We start from the raw sequence: 21339 nt of genomic DNA, 5'->3' as shown, positions 1-21339 counted from the left end.
ATTTTGAAAAAATTAGTAAACCTTCCCTAGACTTTGATGTGCTCTTTAGAAACGATAGTGCAAAACCTTTTGCTTGCATATTTTTCGAGTTATCTTGTCACAAAAGTCGTACAATATTGTTTAAAATGAGCTCTGAGAAATCGATGTTTTAGTAAAAAAATGTCAAAATTATGCACAAAACGTCCTTATATTTTAAAACGGCAAGACTTTCACGGTTGTAAAAGCTGTATCTGGTGCATGGTCTAAATATGCATCTTTTTGCACAAATGAATCTATAATGTCTGTTCTTAGTGCGCCTAAATCCAAAATAATTAAAAAATCTAACTGCCTTTTTCACTGCAAATTTTTGTTTTGTTTACATCACATTTGCTGGCGTTAACAACATACCGAATGCGCCTTGACTGCGTTGGACATACGCGCGCAGAGTTGCGCCACGTCACGCGAATCGCTTGCATAATCACAATATTTCGCATTCAAGGCGATTGCCGCCAATTTACTAAGCTGTCTTGAGCCATGTGACTTTTTAGAGTTGAAAAGAGTGAAATAAATCAAGCAAAAATACAAGTAAATATTAGGAAGTTGTATTTTTATCAGTTTCAAGTGAAAGAATACATCTTAGTGTTGATAAATATCAAGAAATCTCAAATTCGGGTGTGGACGAATGTGTCTCCCCTTACTCTGGCCTTAAAGAGCATCCATGGTAAAATTAAGAGTCATTCTTATAATAAATGTGGTACATGTAGGCCTCGATATAAAATACAAAATGCAAACCTTGTTTTCCATGTGGACCGCATAATTTGAGACATCACATGGGACTTGATTAGCACACTGATCAGCTTTTATGTCCTCAGACCCCAAAAAAGTCTGCAGCACTCCATATTTGTTAGGTTTTGTTAAGGGATCTAAAATGAGCGTTTATTACTTTTCATTATTTTTTTGTGGGACATGAGAGCACCTCAGACCTATCGAATTGCATTCTGAATCTGAAGCATGTCTTTCTGATATCAAATAATTTTAATTTTTGAAAATCACAATATAATACAAATTTTATGACAAATTATAAAAATTTGATATTTTTCAAATTTTTGATATAACAGTCCTCGAAGTAAATTATATAAATCTAATGATATATTCTTAAAGTGTATGTAGCAGGGAGGAAAAGCCGACGGTCAATTGAAAATTTTGACCTTTCATATTGAAGATATGGATTTTTTCCCAAAAGACCTAATTTTTTTTTGGTGTTTTTGGAAAAAATTCCATATCTTCAATACTAAAGGTCAAAATTTTCAATTGATCGTCGGCTTTTCATCCCACCTACATACACTTTAAGTAGAAATCATCAGATTTATAAAGTTTACTTTAAATATCAAAAATATCAATTTTTAATGATTTGCCATAAAATGTGTATTAAATTGCGAATTTCAAAAAATCAAAATTATTTGATATCAGAATGGCATTCTTCGTATTCAGAATGCAATTCGATATGTCTGATGTGCTCTAATGTCCCACAATAAATACTGTCCAAACGTTCATACCCCAGCCCTTAATGGGGTCCACAACATGTATGCTTTCACATTACAACTTTTGTATCCAGTACAGTATGTTCTGATGCATCTGATGCTTTTATTTTATTGACAAAATGAAGAGCAAAGGTTGCACAGTTGTGATAAATGATTGTACAATTAACTATGCCATGTCATGGGTGCAATTTATTTTGATTATGAAGAGGATCAATTAATGATGATGATGATAGTCAAATGACTAATTTACTATGATAGTGATGCCATTTATTTTCTGTTTTAAAATTCATGGTACCTCTCTTGATAAAATTGTAAAAAAGTAATTGAAATTCAAAAACATTTGTTTTCTCAAATTGTAGTGTATGAAATAATCTACATACAATAAATATGACATGTTTTTATACCGGTTACTCAGACTGTATGGCATGCCACCTCTATGGAATTATATTATAAATTATTTGATATTGGTAATTCACAATTGAATTGAGATATTAAGATAGATTGTGAAGATGTTGAAGGAAATAAATAAAAAAGATAGTATTCCTAATTTCAATTTGCAATCCACGACTTTCATGAAAAATGAGAATGATCACCAATCCTTGTTTTGTATAGAAAATCTGACAATCTTGTTTGATACATTGTATATACCATAAGCACAGTTAGCACAACAGTTAGCATGTGTACGACCCCACCCTCCTCCCCCAACACTGTGTCAATTAGATATTTAAAATGAAAATTACAAACCAGGAAATACCAGGCAGCTACTGAGCTGCATAGGATACTGCACATCAAAATACTGAGTCTTTAATTACAATAACTAGAAGACAATCTCCTTATATGGACCCCACCCACCCAACCAAATGTCAAGCTCTTGGTTGATTAATAGTTGTAGAAAAATGGCAGCTTTGTGAGTCTCAGAAGCTGATAATGTGTACAGGAAAGAATCCGTGTTTACTCCATACACATTAGCCTCTTTTGGTTGCGATTTATAAGAGATTGCAGTATTTGATGGATTGGTTTTGAAGACATGTACTGTCTGTGCGAGGAGGTATTAATTTACAGCACTTTATGTACATGAAGCCTAAGTTCTTTCTCAAATATTAATTGGGTGTAACCAGGGAGGGGTGGGGCAGGGTTGCTGACTTTCTGACCCAGGCCTTGGGGCTAGATGAAAATCCAATAGAGACGGGATCATGTGAATACAAAACTCACACACACCAATATCTGTGCACATACCTCCACACCCCTAAATTAAGTTTTTTACACTAAAAAAGGTGTGAAATGGACTAAATCTGCCTCAGGCAGTGTGGGCCCTCAGGGACATGCATCCCTACTGCACCCCGCTCTCACTCCACTTTTACCACCCCCTTTTACCACCCCCTTTTACTCTGGGATATGTGGGTATCCCAGGTGGGTATCTGCTACAAGCTTTTTCGCCAGCCCATTCGGGCTGGTACCTGTTTCAGGTTTGGGGTCAGTTTACTCAAGAGATTATATTTTAGTGGTATTGGAATGATTTTTTTTTTTTACTTTTTGTGGATAAATTTTTAAAAAATATTTTAATTGATTTGTTAGGAAAAGTAAGTATGTTTTGCCGTTTCAACGAACTAAAACGAGTGAGTATTACCAAAGTTATGTTTGAACTAATTAATTATGACTTTAAAAGTTTAAAGGCCTAAATGTAACAATAATAGTTAATATATATATAGCATCATATGGTCAGCAGAAGAAAATCTGACATCACCTATGATGTCATATCAGTGTCCTTGACCGGGGTCCTTACTCCTTGACCACTGAACAGCGTGATATCATGTTGATAACAGATCTATAGAATCAAAATCTTCATCATATCCCGGATCATATCACAGATTCTCAACAATCTGTGATCATATGGACCATATTGATGTGAAAGTAGTTATCTATCATATCCTGTGTCGTTTTATGGATAAAAATGACTCAAAATGTTATTGATGAAATGGTTGCTATCATAAACATCAGTTTTGTCTTTTCAACGGAAAAATCCGATGCAAAATAAAGTTTTTAGGGCCTAGCTATAATATGGGCATAATTTATGCATATGGTCATTTTCACGGTAAAGGGTGTAACTTTGGATTTTTAACATTTTGATCCGTAGTTTTCTAATAAAGCCACAGAATTCCATGATTTTTGGCCACATAAGTCATCTAGTTAGCAGCTACCTTGGGTAGCATAATCATCTTCGGGAGTTACTGCGTTCAGTTTTAGCAGGCTTAAATGTACCTAATATTGCCATTTTGAAAAACTGTAAAAAACAGTAACATTTTTGTAAAACCCTGTGTTTTCTTCAGTTAGTTCATGGATAATTTTTCTTATCCTGAAAGTACGGTCATATGTTCAGTAAACACTGCCACATTAGATTTAATTGTGAACAGCCCTGTATTTTTGAGAACCGGACTTGATATTTGTCGTTTCGGAGGCTTCATTTTCCGTTAACAATTGTTAACAAACTTTGTGGGTATAGCTTTGGTTCATAATTCTTGGTTATTTCTTCACTTCTTCTTGATTCATAACAGTTGATATCTTAACTTGAAATGGGTAACAAAAATTAGTTGATTTGCAAGCTTTTAAAATTTTTATAAAATCTTGACTTCAAAGAGCCGATTTTCCGTTAACTTTTTGAAGCCTCGAAACAAACTGTTCAGCAAGCTTGGGCAAATATAAATAAAAGAGCTCATCCAATCTATTTATCAAAATGTAGCAAAGTAGATCCTCAAGTCACTTGTTTTTAAATCATGGAGATATATATCACCGTTTGAAAATGGGACCCAATACAAACTTTCCGTTAACAATTGAAGCCTCCGAAACAAAAATGAAGCCTCCGAAACAACAGTAAACTTAATTATCATCTATGCATATCTAAATTGGTATGTTCCATATTGATATCTGCATTGTAATTGTTGCATGATATGTGCAGAATGTCATAAATTTAAAAAAAAATTGATATTATGGTTAATGCTTGAAAAATATACTGAAATCCAAGAAAGCCCGTTTCGGAGGCTTCACATGCAAATAACACCATACTTAACAAATGGGTGAAAAAATTATCATGTTATAAATCTGCAATATCTGCCGCATAGAATCATTGATTCAATACACACAAGAAAATAACAGCTTAGATGATCCCAACAGTGTTGAATTCAAAAAAACTACTTCTGCCATGTTTAACCATTGTAAACATGAAGCCTCGAAACAAAAAAAATGACTTGCTGTGATAATTTAATTTTGTCACAACTGAAATTCAATACTTAGAAGCAAAGCATGAAAATTGGTAATTGTGATATTTTTACCTATTTTTTCATGTCAACTTGTAGTAGTTAGCCAAATATTTTACTTTTATGATCACCTGTGTTGTTAACTGAAGCCTCCGAAACACAAATCGCTTGAATTGCCAATTCTAAAAAATAACTCCAATTTCTGTGAAACTTGGCTGGGAGGTTCCTTTCATCAAGTAGTATTTGTACATGAAGTTAGACATTTAAATTATTTTAGGAACCCAATTAAAACTTAAAAAATATGTTTAAGGTTGGGAAATTTCCATTGCAAATGACCCTTGATGTTAAAAATTTTCAAAATTGCAATTACAAACATAGCAAAACATGGTATAAAATTTAACTTATATCTGTTGACTTACTTTGGAATGGGATTTCACATGTATTCCAGCTTTCATGTCATAATTTTCTGAGCTTATGTAAAATACATTTTTTCTTAGATTTTAACCAAAATGTTATGGAAATGTCAAATTTTTATCAGAAATCAAAAGGTTTAAGCCTTGAAACACTATTTTACTGGAATTTAAGTTGCTTCTATGCATGATTACAGTAAACAGAAACATATTTAAGTGGTTTGAAATTTTGACCCTAAAAATCAAAAGTTACACCCTTTACCGTGAAAATGACCATATAGTATTGAACAATGTACCCCATTTGACATGCACTTATAGATAAATAAATTGTCTTACTTTATTAATTTAAACTTCTTTATTATAAATAAAATGACACATAACTATTTGATTCATAAAATTACATTCAACAAAACGATTGAAGAGAAAACACACAAGGCACTAGGCAGACTGTTATAGAATGGAGTATGTAAGATGCCATGTCCATAGCTTCGCAGGAGTTTCCGACTAGCAATCAACATGATCAGCACATTCAGAAAAACACAGTTTAAGAGTGAAGATTGTAGTGAGTAACCAGTCCTTTATAAATGTGCTGGCCACTATCTATTATAATATAGTAGGCTTAAACTATACATTGCGAATTAATTAAGTTATTTTAAAATAAAATGTACATGTAAGTTAACTCAAACCGGCAGTGTATATATCGAAAGCAGTGAAATCGGACATTCCTAAGCGAAGATATTGAGTTCGTAAGTTCTGGTATTACAAAATGGGAAATTGAGATATCGTGGGTAAAAAAGCTGAAAAGGCAAAAAAAAACTCAACGACAACAACAACAACAACAACAACAACAAAACAAACAGACCAGAACAATTTGGAGTACATGTAATGAATTAAAAGAGTTGACATGAGATTAGGAATTAATGTTTTCTGCTGTTTCAGTGTGCATGTTCTCATCGTTGATGGTTTGGTGGACTGTCATGTAGATGTAAGCGTGATCCTAAAAATGCCTTTCACATTGACCAAAACTAATTACAAGACCTCTTCTACATTGAGGCTGGCTTTCCCTTTTAAAGGGAATTTTTATTATAGTCTATGCTGCTACTTTGATGACTTCTTTTTGAGGCTCCTCCGCCTCTAAACTACCCCATATTTGAGTTTGCTTCATTTCCTGTGCCTACATACAGTACAAAGATACACTGTACATATATGTAGACAGTTAATTGACTTGTTTTAAAAATCAAATGTTAATATTAATAATACGATCAATTCTAAACATAAAATCAATCACGTATGTATCAGTGCCAATGCACTTTGAGAATTTAATAAATTAACATTTCATGTGTAGGCTAGGGCCTACATTGTGCAACTGTATGTTGCTAAGCTCATATTGATGTCTATTGTGCATTCATTTTTAGCATAACCTAATCATTTTGTTCTAATTTTCATATTAAAATAAATGTTCAATTATAAGAATTCAAATTTCAAGAAGTGGAAGACTGAATTTGCATGAATTAACTAGTTTTTTCCAGTTTTTTGTTTCTTTTGAGTTTTTTTGTCCAGAGCAGTAATAAATATTTATTGAAATCACTTGTTAGATCATCCAAACAAGCAAACACAAACTTGTTTTAGCCCCAATAATCCTATCCGGTAGATCTTGCTTTGCTTTGACTTTTTATAGCATTGTGGTTTTCGGTAGCATAATTTCCTTCCTGTATAAGCTTATGGCAGGCAGAGGCAGATATAAATGACCTATATGATTTACATACCAGTGGCGTGTCCAGGGGGGGGGGGGGCTTTGGGTGCTGAAGCCCCCGCAATTTGTTAAAAATCATGTAAAATCAGCCGTTTTTTGGCGATTTTAGCCATCAAGCCCCCCACATAAATCTGAAAGAGAGGCTGAGCCCCCCGCAGGAAAAGATCCTGGACACGCCAGTGCATACAATCCTGTTCAGCAAATAAAATTAAAATGACTTAGTTTTAAAATATGTACATGAGCTATACATGCATGCTTGGGTGGGTACATACCCCGGTGTTGTCACTTCCTATTCAAAGGCGTAACGCTTGGTCGATCGCAAAGTCAAAAATACCCCTCTATTTTACGCGGTTTCAAGAACATTTTCAGCGTTTGTTACCCCTATTTTGCACAAAAACAGGTACAAGTTAGCCTTAAAAATTACCCCTATTTGTTGCACATTTTATAAAAACAATTGTCAATTTAAAAAAAAGATTTTTGATCCACCACCACCCCCACTTTTTTTGGATTCTTGGTGGCTTAAAATAAAAGGGTTAACCTTATTAGGCTGTTGATGAAGGGGTACGTTGCAAGATTTGCCTTTTCTGCAGCCCCTGGGGTAGGAGCTGTGGCACGGTACGCCACTGCCACCCACACACCCCTACACACCCCTGCATAGAGGATATAGTGATAAATTTCACTCACTCTTAAATGTAATTACAAAGTGACACACTTTGAGACAGTGTCATCTGAGCATTGAACAGGATGATTGGATTACTTAGTGCATCAATGAATAAAACCAAAAAATAATATCACACTGATACATGTAATAAAGATGGGTCGGAATCCCCAATGAGAACCCTGCCCTGATGTATTTTGAAAGCTGTGATAAAGTCTGCATAATTTATGAAAAGTAACACTTTACATGCTGGTCCTTCACACCATGTGCATTGCAGCCTTTTACCAAGTCATTGTATCCTTTATAATGTCGGCAGATATACACAATTTCTGGTTGATACGTATCCGATCCGATTATCATTCAAGCCCTAGCTAGCCATGATGCAGTTTTTAAAAAGTGTGTGTGTGTGGGGGTTTATGTTGCAAGGACTTTTACTTGAAAGCACTCAAGAGTCCAGTTTTCTGAAGACTGCTGTCCAAACAACCTTAAAAAGTCACTGGATTTTAGACTCTAGGCCTACATTGATGGTGATGTTTTTATTATTTAGAAGCATGCAAACTTAAGTTTTAATAATTTTTTACAATGTTTGAGTCCAAAAACTCTTGTTTTTGGACTTTTACATGTGTCATTTCCTTTGCCATAGTATACATTTCATGTACATTGTATAGCACTTGTCTCCAGGACTTGTCTGCATTAAAAGATATATAGTGAACACATTTTATATGCCAAAATATTTCCCTTTAAACATGATCCTCCATGAATGATTCAAGAAACCAAATCTAGCTAAAAAGATGTAATCCTCTTTCTCATTCAAGCAAGCAGAAAAATCAACAGATTATGGCAGGTGAGACCTACATGTAAGGCATAGAAGCAGCAATATAAGGCAGGCATAAAGAAACATGACAACATATTGTCAAGAGGTGTCATGATTTAGGAATTACTTGTGAAGAAATCAATGCATTGTATTATTTCTTATCCAGAGAGCAAATACACACATGTATATGGCTTCAACATTGCTTTCCTTTGACTTTAAAGGCAGGCAGGCTCTGCTGCACTATAAAATCAAAGGAAAATAGATTTACTAGTTAGCAAATACATGTAGGCCTACATAAAGGTATATTATTATCAAATGTGTGATTGTGACATGGCTGGAAATTACGGCTGGGGGAAAAAAATCGCCACCAAAATTTCAGTTTCAAATGAGCAGAAAATGGTGAAATCTTGTTTTAAATTATGTACAATTTACTATTTGTTTTGATGTGCATTATCATGATTATGGTTGCATACACGTTTATGGATACAACATTATTAAACCGAGATGTACATGTATGAGCAATAAACACAAAACAGCTGTGGCCAACAACAACAACTGGAGAATCATAACAATGGCAGAATCATAATTTGGTATGGTAATACAGTGTAGGTGCCACATATTATCATATATCATACATTAATGTAACATTACACTATATATTGGTATAAAGTAGTGTGTTTCAGGGCCGTAGCAAGCGGGGCGGCCGGGGATGCCATGGCCGCCCCACTTTTTGAGAAATTTGTTATGTTTTTCTGTATATCTTTATTTCAATTTGTAATTTGGCCGCCCCACATTTGTGATGGCCGCCCCACATTTTTCAACCTTGCTACGGCCCTGGTGTGTTTGAACCATTTATGGTTGAACTGAAACCCAAGCATGATAGAATGTGTTGTTCATGTGCTGATACCAAATAGGAAATAAAAAAGAAGGGGTTTTAGGAGTCAGATTTTAAGCTAATTCAATTCTAAAAAATGGTGTTTTCCCCAAATTTTGCTTCATATCAATACATTGCTTTAAGGGGGTACTACACCCCTCGATAGATTTGTGTCTATATTTGCATTTTTCTCAAAAACTAATAACACAGTGGTTATGTATATTATAGGGGCAAGGTATCCAATTACTACACTGGAATTTCAGTGACCTAAGACAAGCGGTTCGTTATTTATGATAAGAAATTAGGTACCGCTAGGATGTACCTCATTTCCGATCATATATACTGAACCGCTTGTCTTGAGTCACTGAAATTTCAGTGTAGTAATTGGGATCCTTGCCCCAATAATCTACTTAATTTTTGTTACTGTGTGTTATTATTTTTTGAGAAAAATGCAAAAATAGTCACAAATTTACCACTGGGGTGTAGTACCCCCTTAACCTTTTTTCACATAATTTATATTGAGGTGGTTGTTGTATAAAACTACACACATTTTTAAATTTAAAAACACAATATTGGCTCTTTGATTTGCATCATGTGCATACGCATCAATTGTAAGATCCAGGTTTTTAAATGGCACGCGTGATGACTTGGACACTTGCAGATGTCTTGCAGGAAAATACATGTCTTAAAACACTATGAATTTTACCTGAAACTCATAAGGTCCCAAGATCCATTGGGTATAGAATCTGAAAAATCACACTTAGTCCCCTCAAATGAATTGTAAATGGGAAATGGTTCAAACTTTGCAAAACTTTTGTGCATCAATTGAAACAGAAAGGTGCAAGGCAAGGCAATTAGGTTGGGAAGGGGCAGACTTGCAAAGTCTATCAACTGACCCACTCCCACTCCCACTCCCAGCCAGAATCTATATGATAATTTCAACTGGGAGAAGTGTGCATGGAAAGCTTGTGAAAATTTACAATCAACAACAATAGTGAGAAACTAAATACATGAAGACTGAATATGGACCATGGTTTTGCTTGATTAAATTACTACTGGTATTGGCAAGCAGCACGACTGCCATAATACAATATCAACTCAAGTTTGTTTTGGCACACAATGCAAAATGAAGATGAATGTTGTAATGTAATCTAATCCATTCACTGATTAGAAATATAACACAACAATTTGACATTTTTGTTTGTGGAAATTTGTTTTATAAATTTGTTCTAGTACAAATGTATAAAAGATCTCTGAATCAGAACTTAGTAAGCTTTTAGATCAAAATTTACTTGATGTTGTCCATTAGTTCTGATCATGCATGTGTGTATACATTTGTTTGAAATTTGCAAAATTATACAACTATCAAAAAAATGAAGGCATGTATAAATGCCTTCCTTTTTGAAAGTTGTATAGAAATATATTTCAATAGCAACATCTCTTGTGACAGATTTATAATTTGATGCTCAGGCTATATTTTACAGCTGGGATGTACTGATTGGTACTCCCAGATTTTATGTCCCTAAATGGATATGAGCAGCTTTTGAAGGAAGCTCTTTGTATAAAGCCAGTCCCCATAGACTATTAGTTGAAAGATATCAGATATGGCAAAGAAAAAAAGGTTGTCTTATAGCTTGGGCAATTTAAAGCAAAGGCAAAATGCAAGATTAGAAGTAAATTGCAATGCCTTTTTTTTACTATCAAAAAACCCAAAACAGTTGCACTAACCTCCTACATTGTAGGGCATTATAATTAGTGCTCAACCGGCGGATCGGATATCGTATCGGCCTGATATTTTCAATATCGGTATTGGACCGGATATTGGTAAAGTTTTCGGCAAATTTGAAGAACCACTGGACCTATTCTGAAGTGCTAGGATCATTCACAGTAAAATTTGAAAAATATTTGGAAAAAATTAAGAAAACAATTACAGACTTTTTAACCAATGTTTACCTCTTCATGTATCACATAATTATAAATGCATGAAAACCAATGCATCTATACATGTATTATAACATCTAATTCTAATAACATTTTTGTTTTCCTTGTTTTATATTTCAGCTTATGTAGGCAATCTACTGTCCTTTGCAGAGAACTTAGAAAAACTAGGGTCTAATTCACTGACAAGAGCTGAACCAGACTTAGGTGCTGCTTTCTTGAAATTCTCTGTGGTCACCAAAGAATTAGCAGCACTTCTCAAAAATTTGGTAAGTTGTTACATATTTGGCCTCATAGAACATGTTAGGGAGGGCGGGTTAGTGTAGTGGTCTTCTCACTCGCTTCTCACCACTGGCCGGGGTTCAATTCCTAGCGGTGCCACATGTGAGTTTGGTTGCCGATCCATGCTCGTCCTCTCAGGTTTTTCTCTGGGTGCTCTGTTTTCATCCTGCATCTAAAATCGGACCTCTTCCCATATCCCTGTCCCATCATATCCGAATGGCATGCCTTGAATTTAGTAGCCTCTGAGCACTATTGGGCTTAGCCTGGCTTCGGCCGATTGTTATAAATATAAATAAATAAAAAAAATAAAAAAAGTTGAATAGATCTATATAAACCTGTTCCAAACATGAATGTTTATTGCTGACTGTGGAGTATGGCATACTTCCCAAAGCAACCATTCATGTATAGTCTGCTATCCCCATTTGAAATCAATTTGGTTTAACATACCTGCAATTGATGCAGTTGCATGAGATGATGTTATCTAAAGAAGTTACAGATAACGTGTAGCGGTGTTACACCGAATAAAACCGGTGCTATTGAAGCACCCACTCGACGGTGGATCAAAGCGTTATACACCGTGTACACCGAAAATTTTGATGGTTTGGTAGACACCAAACTAAGTTTAATAACACCGTCGCCCATTGGTGGTTTTTGATGTTTATGTTTAATACGATGTTTTTAAAATTGAGTTCTTACTTGGAATTACACTTGAGTATCGCTAAGTTTCTCAAAAGTAAGTTAAACACCGTCGCCCATCGGCGGTTTTTGATGTTTTTAAAAGAGAGTTCTTACCCCGGGTTCTTACTTGGAATCACACTTGAGATCGCTAAATTTCTCAAAGCGTCCGACAAGACCGTGTATTCATGCACGGCAATCGATTTTGTGTTGATTATGAGCTGTTTACAATTACAAAGCATTATTATAATACAGGCAGCGTTCAGTGGCATGTCCGGGGGGGGGGGCTTTGGGTGCTGTAGCTCCCCGCACTTTGTTAAAAATCATGTAAAATCAGCCGTTTTTAGCCATTAAGCCCCCTGCTGCATAACTCTGAAAGCCCCTCTGAGCCCCCCGCATAAAAAGATCCTGGACACCCGCGGTGGCATCCATCACACGATGGGCGATTCGCCCTCCAACTCTCTAGAATCGCCCTGGTATAAAATGAACCACGAGAGCAAAAAAAAAAAAAAAAAAAAAAAAAGTGACACACTCAAAAAGATTCAAATCACAATGTCAAACAATACTCAAATATTCCTTTGATTTTCCCAGACCATTTCCCACATAAAAAAAACAAACAAAAATAAATTAAAAATAATAGTGCAAACTTGCTCTGAAAATCGGAAAATTATTCACGAGTTATCAATTCTTCCAGTCCACGTCTAGCCTCTTCCCGATGTCATTGTTTACCATTCACAGAGTGCTAAAATAGCGCATGGTTTTTAGTCACGGCGAACAGTCACTCAAAAGTTTCAAATGCATTGGCGGCCGGCTCCAAGCCAGGCCCTGATAGGGATATTCCCACAGAAGACCACATGGCGGGGTTGACTTATTTAGTAAGGAAGGGCGGGCGCCCGTATCATTTAGAGATCTTGATTGTGATTGGTCAGATTTGGATGCCTGTTGTTTGATGATGTCAACAATACCCAAATATGGAAATATTGGGCGTGACAAAGCTAATATACCAAGACAAACCAAGGGATTTCCCCTTTTTGAACGGAAAATCCCTAGACATCCCAATGCTTCAATTGATGAGCTCATGAATAATTAATTAGGCAAACAAACGTCAAGATACTTTTTTTATATGGAAAATTCCCACAGTGGAAAATTCTTACAGCATGAGCAATAGTCTACCTTTCCGCTGTGAGTGTGGGACCGGAAAGTATGGGGAACTTTTACCTCGATATTCTATAAATATGAAATGTTTGTCGTCGGAAAAATAATACTGGCGGACAAATAATTAAATGGATTAATGAGGTCCATCTGCATGATGATCAATTTTTAGAACACAATATTCAACATGTTTACGTAGCTTTTGTTAATTAGTTTGCTTTTATTTATTATTATTATTTAATATTATTATTATTATATTTTGATACATTGATATTTTTGTAGCAATGTGATCATAAATCCATGCATGATTTTAACGAAATAAAAAAAAAATTGAGTCCTTGCCGTGTTTCTTTATCTTTCTTTTTCTCAATTTCACAATGCCTTGCGTGTTTTCTTGAAAAATTAGGCCGTTTTTTAGTAATTATTTATTCATCTGTTTTTGTTTTTGTTTTTGATTATCTATTTATTTATTTCAATTTATGGCACTGCTGTCATGTGCTGTGCTTAGCGTATAATGTTTTTAAATCAAAGTTTTCCATTCTCAGGTTTGAATTAGATTTTTTTTTAAAGGAGGATTTCGTGATCCTAGCATCCTCATTTATGACATTTTCAGTAGATATCCACGAAAAAAGCTTATTTCCAAAATTTCAGTTGATTCCGATTTTGCGTTTGCGAGTTATGCATGATTATGTGTATTACACTGCTCCATAGACAATGTGTTGTAATTTCGTTCTGGTGCACCAGAACGAAATTCAAATTTGGCGATATTTTTGCTAAACGAATTAATCTGCAAGAAATATTTGGTACATAAACATTATGTAGCCAGAGGTATCCAGTGGTGTAAAAATCTCAACTTTTTTTGTGAAAAGTGGGGGGATGAGGCTGTGGATCACGAAATGCCCCTTTAAATAATCACAGCATTTTTGTTTGTTTGTTAGTTTTGTTTTTATAGTATTATGAAAAAAAGAAAGAAACACATGTATGTTAAAATGATGTCTGAGTGTATTATTTACTTCTCTTGTTATTGTGGATATTTAAAACAACGAAAAATATTCTCATCTATTCAGTTGGTCCAGCTGACGGTACTTGCTTCCAGGGTCGCTAGATTATCTAGGTCAGGTCAAACCCCAATCTATATTTAGACCCGCGATGTGTGGGAAAGTACCGTATACGTGTTTTGATCCCGGTTTTGATTTGGTAGAATTCGTGCCAGGATAATTACCTGATAATTTCAGAATTTAGAATAACAACGATAGACAATTCCCAGGATATAAACAACGATCTTGGTGGAAAATATATATATCTAAATAGGTAAGAAATGTTTTGCGAGATGTGAGGGAAATGCAACTTTATTTATGAGGGTAAAAATGTAGCCTTTCAAGGATTTGAGCATGACGAAAGGGGTATTTATCCGGGGTATTTATTTGGCAAAAACATAAATTTGCGGTTTCAAAGTTTTTGGTTTTTTTTCAGTATTTCGAAAATTCAAGGTGCGTATTTTGGCCTCCCAAATTTCTTTGTTTGAACAGGAGGCATGCCTACTCTATTATAATGATCGGCAGAAGTGAATCAGAAATCAATACTCAGTCTGTCGAGTACGGCGATTTCGACGGTGTTTACACTTGCCATCATTGATTGCATGTGACGTTCTGATGCCTGACATGCCAGTCATTCATTTTCGGTTGACCCGGTTATTTCGGTGTTTTATTTTCGGTGGCGGTGTTGGGTGTTTTGCTGACACCGCTACATGTTAGACTTACAGATACATTATTTACATTTGTTTGACTATGTCAATACATTTATTTACAATCTAGTTCTATATGATACACATGTTAGGACTCCTGTCAATTTGGGCCACCTTAATTAAATACTTTGTCTCAAAGCTAGACACAAGTTGAAAATGTAATGTGGAATGTGGTTTTATTTTATTTTGCTTCACTTTTAAGTATCTGGACAAGCTTTGGGACTAGTGTTTTTGTTTGTAGGAGATCTGTTGAGAAAGGACATCTGACTGATGACAAATCAATACTTTACTTATTTATTTATTTATTTATTTATTTATAACATTCGGCCGAAGCCAGGCTAAGCCCAATAGTGCTCAGAGGCGACTAAATTCAAGGGATGCCATCCGGATATGACGGAACAGCGATATGGGAAGAGGTCCTATTTTAGATGCAGGAGGAAAACCGGAGCACCCGGAGAAAAACCTGCGAGGACGAGCATGGATCGGCAACCAAACTCACATGTGGCACCGCGGGGAATTGAACCCCGGCCACAGCGGTGAGAAGCGAGTGAGAAGACCACTACAAATTCTTCAAAATTGTACTCAATGCACTGTCTTGATAATCAGAAAGCAGGAAATGCAGCAGTATGAGGATTCATTGAGAGCAATAAAAACTGCTCTTTTCACCATTTACTAAAAAATGAGACACACTATAGTCATGCTTAATATAATGGTAGCAAATGCAATAATATATATTGCTTTTGGCAGTTGATGACTTCATTGTCAATACAGAATGATCAAAATTGAGTATGAGCTTTTTAGGTCACAATCAATGTGATGGGAGTGAAAGCTGTCTGAGGTTACTGAACTATTCTTGTAGGCATATCCAAGCATCAAAATAATGTGACAGTTTAATTTCACTTGGACAGATATTTTTACAAAATGGTTATTTGGAGAAGATTTTTATACAAATACTTGATATTGGGATGTAGGACCTATTGGTGATAATCTGAAGCTAGATTCACACCCCTTATTCTTTTGTTGACCTTATAGGCTCAATATCCCCCATCACTACATCAATGCAATCAGTAGCGTACGCAGGAATTTTTCAAGGGGGTGTGATGATAAAAAAAAAAAAAATTGTAAGATAGCAGCAGAAGCGGACATTGTGTCGCGCTTGCACGACGCCAGGGGGGTGTCTGAGGGGGGATGTGCCCCCCTCAGAAGTAGGAAATTTTGCAAAATGAATACCTAATTGAAGTGATTTGGTGGACCATTTTGGTACTATTAGTGTGTAAAATTTTAGTCTGAAAAAGCCGAAAAATTGTGAAATGATGGTCCACAAAGCCTTTTGTGAACAAGTTTTCCCTTTAATTTTAGGCCTATGATTTATGTTAAACACAAATTGGTAAATGTCGAAAGCGAATATGGCCACTTGTTTATCCACTATGCAGGGGGTGTCTGAGGTGGGATGTGCCCCCCTCAGAAGTAAGAAACTTTTGCAAAATGAAGACCTAATTGAAGCGATTTGGTGGACCATTTTGGCACTATTAGTGTGTAAAATATTAGTTTCAAAAAGCCGAAAACTCGTGAAATGACGGTCTATGAAGCCTTTCGTGAACAAGTTTTCCCTCCTCAGAAATGTTGCAAAATGAAGGTCCAATTGAAGCCATTCGGTGCATAATTTCAATGCAAAATACTGCCTAAATAGGCTTTATTTTAACATATTCTTTTGAAAAGCGATTAGATTTAGATTACAAAGTAAAAATCATCTATAGCTTGCAAACAGTGTTCAGCTGATAACGTGGCGCGGCGCAATGCGGTGTAAGAGATGCAAAAGCGTGATGATGGGGTTGACAATTAAAACTTTTAAAAGTATGTTGCTGGGGTGTTGGTGTAAACATGTATGTCAATTAACAATTAAAACCTTAACGTACGTACGTTGCCAGGGGTGTGATGATGGGGGGGGGGGGTTGACATGTATCAACAATTAACACATTTAGGCCTACATATGTTACCGGTCAATACCGGTTATGGGGTGAGATAATTTGTGTGGGGGTTGTTAAGGCTATAGGCCTATGATATTATTGTGATAATATGTCCCCTATGCCTTGCTCATCTCCCACCTCTCCTCCCCCTATCTCCTCCCTCCCTCTCTTTCTCTCCCTCTCCCTCTTTCTCTCTTTCTTTGCCTTTTCTTTTCCCTCATTTTATTTTTTTGACAGATCCAAGGGGGGTGTTTCACACACGTAACACCCCCCCTGCGTACGCCAATGAATGCAATGTATGGAAGTATTAAATCTGCATAGTGTGCAACCCTATCGATTTTTCTCCCATAAAGCTGGATTACATTTACAAGATATTCTGTAACCAGCACCAGCAGCACCAGTACTACGACAATAGCTCCTTTCTGTTATTGTTTCAGTATACATATTAAAGCTTATTAAAATTTGAACGATGTATGATTTTGTTAGTAATCTATGTACCCAAAGTAGAATATTGTGGTTGAATGTATTTTTTTTACATCTTGGGCTTACATGTCCACATATTTTATTGACAAGAATCAGGCTTTGATGTTGATTCAAGTCTGAACTGGTGACAAGTTATCAGACTAATTATTGTGAGTGACCATGAAGTGATGGCGAGTGCACAGCGATACAAATGAACTCATGAGCTAGTTGGAATAAGATATCAAACGATACTGAGCTAGTGCTGCGTATGCTACATGTATGTTAATATTCATGTTCATTATGCCAGTGCATCATAATCAATGTTCTGCTCCCATTGTCCAAGAATTATTATTATTTATGTCAGATTTTAATTAACTTGTTAAATTATTATATCATTTTACTTTTGCAGGTGAACTTGAGTTGTCTTGTACTCTTGTTGTTTTATTATAAAATACTAATCAATATTATGCCAGGGGAATGAGTGAATTCATGGTGAACAATATTCCCCCTATTGCCCCTAGAAATAAAAGAGGGCGGAGAACACATGATGTTTCAGGCACATTAAAATGGGTGAAACATATATTTTTTAGTCAACAAGGGGAGAGTAAAATAATTGTGAATTTCTTCATCCCCTGGTGTAAATAACAGTTGGTGTAAATGATCAGATCCTGATATCGGTCGATCCTTCATGTAATCCTAACCCTAATCATAACCCTAATCCTAATCCTAACCCTAATCCCAACCCTAAACTAACCCTAAACTTAACCCTAACCCTAATTTTGTGTAAAATAACATGAAGTAATAACCCTGATATGACTGTATTAAAGAATGACATGAATGCAGGTAGCAGCTGTATCAGATATGACCCTCTTGCATTCACCTGCCTGTATATTGTATGTGACACTCAACTTTTAACCTGTAGATCTCAAGTAACATACCCTCTGAATGTTTGATTTTATACAGGTGCAAAATCTGAACAATATCATTATGTTTCCACTGGATTCCTTACTCAAAGGAGACTTGAAAGGGCAGAAAGGAGACCTGAAAAAGCCATTTGAAAAAGCCTGGAAGGACTATGATGCAAAATAGTAAGTTTTTGTATACATTTTGTGTAGGGTGTGATAAAATTAATGGTGGTGGCATCAATACCCTGTAGCATTTGCTGGTCTCAATTCTGTGTGCGCTTGATTTTAAAATATTCTTGCTTTTGTGGTTTTCTGCTCCCAATTCTAGAAATAGAAAAATACAGTACTAATTTTTTTGGATTTAAATGTATCATTATCATGTTTTGCAAAATAAAACAATTCTTCAGATGGATCAGTCGCATTTTAATATTTGACCAATTTTGGGGAGTAGAAAGAGGGCTAAAAGCATGTATTCTTTGGTATGTTGTAACAATCAAGCCCCGGGAATCAAGCGTAAAGACTTAGTACAGAGTCTTATCTGTATGCACTCTAATTCATTTTTTTATAAACCAATTATTAAAAACGTAACATATAAAAATGGTAAGATAAAGATGCAATCTTCATCTTCAATTGCTGGTTAGTATAAATGAATAAATAAATACATAATAAATAATATTATGTTATGTTATGTATAAATGACCATAAAACCTTAGTGTAATCAACTCATATCATAAAACAGTCTATTTTGCAGCATTGAAATGGTCTTAAAATTGTATGGATATTTTATTACAAAATTGAGTCTTCCACATATAAACTTGATGTGGAGAACATGCAATTCCAGTGCAATGAAATATGTTGAAAATAAACAAACAGCTAAAGATAAAATGACCAAGCAACCAGAAAATTAAAACTATTATTAAGTCAATTTCCTAATTACACAGATTTCTTGATATCCAATGGTGGTCACTGGTCAACAAGCACATAGAACAATCTTGTTATCATGATTGTAAATCAGCCAATCAACATGGGTTGGTAATCACTTCTGTGTTCACGCTTGTATACGCTTGACGCACTGCACATAACTCGGAACAATTACAAAATTTACTCTTTTAAAAAACAATAACAATATCAATAAGGTGAAAATAAACATGCAAACAATTTCTCATGCAGAAACTGTTGTTAGCCATACCAAAAAATATCACGATTTATTGAACTAAACACTGATCAATATTCTTTTATATTTATCTCCAAAGAACATGAGAAAGGTATCCTGTTTACATGTAGAACACAAAAAATGACAACAATGGTTGAATTTCCTTTAATTTCTGACTACAATGTTGCTATTATGCTTGAGAAATTCGCAGAAGTATGCAATTTTCTTGTTATGACCAGGTGGTGTATGACATGCAGTCCCTAAATTCAGTAAATTTTCATCGTCAACCGTGTAATTGAATGGGATTATTTTGAAATTTTAAATCGCTTGAAATATCACAAACAAATAGGCCTATGTTGATAAATAATATAAATACAAGTTAAAACCGTTGGGGTTCGATAATGAACCCCACAAAACTAACCAGTATATGGAAAATGCCATACGGCCGGGCGGTTTCACGAGTTGCGGCGCGATCATGTCATCCGCCGCCTGGTTATGACACAATCATATTGACAACAATGACATACTGTTAATGTGGATATTTTCACGCTCCATTTTTTTCACACTTTTCGCGTTCTAAGCTGCTGCACAAAAATAACTGCGCGAATATATTCCTTTCGTGTAGAAATCAATGTAAGGAAACTTAGAATCATGAATTTAAAAACAAGAAAACCAGTTAAAAATTGGCAAAGCACAAAAAATTAATCTCGCGAAAATTTCTACTTTTACAGTACACATTAATTTGCTTGAATTCAATATCCCCATGCTGCTAGCTTGGTTTTATTTGATTTCATATATTCACACAAATTGTGTCAATGATGCTGACCTAGAAAGCTATTGAATACAATATAAACACAATATGTTATGGTCATTATTGGGCCAGTTACAAATAACTAATTAAGCCTGACAAATTACAATCTATGCACAATACAAATTGAGACAAATTACTGAGTAGTTTGTGAATGGAATGAGAGTAATGAAGGCCAGCTATAGTATTGGACAGGATCTATCATCAATGTGGATTCCAGTAGCCATTTAGTACAGTCATGCTGCAGCCTATTTCATTTCACTGTGCTAAAATAGCAGGCATGCAAGAAAATGAATGAGTTAAGTAAAATGAATTTTTTGTGGAATTAAATGTTTCAATTTTACCCTTCACCAATTGCCCTTCACTGTTTTACGTCTTTTCAAATTTGTTAGCCTGTATGAAAGAAATAGACCTACAGTCATGCTTATATTTCTGTGTATATGTTGTTATTTTCATGATAGCTGCATTGATTCCAAAAAGCACAAAAATAAATTCAGTACTAAATTTTTCATTTTGTCTCCATCTCATATGAACAAAAACCATTTTGATTTCTAGTAGGCGACGAAAAAATCCACCCTGTTCTACAGGCAGTCAGACTTTTCAAGTAAGGCCGGTCGGGTGGCATAGTTTGTTGGTTTTTGTTTTCCTACTGAGGCTAAAATTGCCCTAAAAATTTTGTTCACCAAAATGTAGAGTACAAATTATCTGAAAAAAAATCTGAAGATGTTTTGCAAACATATTTTTAAAAAAATGGCCTAAAAATAGCTGCTCTTACATGATTTTAGTGCAATTTAACAATAAAAAATTTCTCTGAAACACTGAAACACATATTCTGGGTTGGTCGGCCGTAGTTTTTAATTCTTTTATGCTTTTGTACAAGAATCTATGCAGTACATTGTAGCTATTTCAAGAATTTACTACTGAATTCTCTATAAATTTCTATCTGCAAATATGCCAAATTTGACATCTATAG

General features: G+C 35.2%; 1 protein-coding gene across 3 annotated transcripts in view; it reads left to right on the top strand.

The window, feature by feature from the left end:
• Nucleotides 1-21339, top strand: part of LOC140151488 (arf-GAP with SH3 domain, ANK repeat and PH domain-containing protein 2-like) — a 79381-nt gene that overhangs the window by 17668 nt on the left and 40374 nt on the right. For all 3 annotated transcript variants that reach the window (XM_072173841.1, XM_072173840.1, XM_072173842.1), the window contains exons 3-4: nucleotides 11342-11487; nucleotides 18464-18588. In XM_072173841.1, the coding sequence (XP_072029942.1) occupies nucleotides 11342-11487; nucleotides 18464-18588 (271 nt within the window). The remainder of the gene's footprint in view (nucleotides 1-11341; nucleotides 11488-18463; nucleotides 18589-21339) is intronic.

Source organism: Amphiura filiformis, chromosome 4 (genome assembly GCF_039555335.1).
Source record: "Amphiura filiformis chromosome 4, Afil_fr2py, whole genome shotgun sequence".
Classification (NCBI taxonomy): Eukaryota; Metazoa; Echinodermata; class Ophiuroidea; order Amphilepidida; family Amphiuridae; genus Amphiura; species Amphiura filiformis.
Note: the sequence above shows the minus strand (reverse complement) of the source record. Positions and strands in the feature narration are given on the sequence as shown.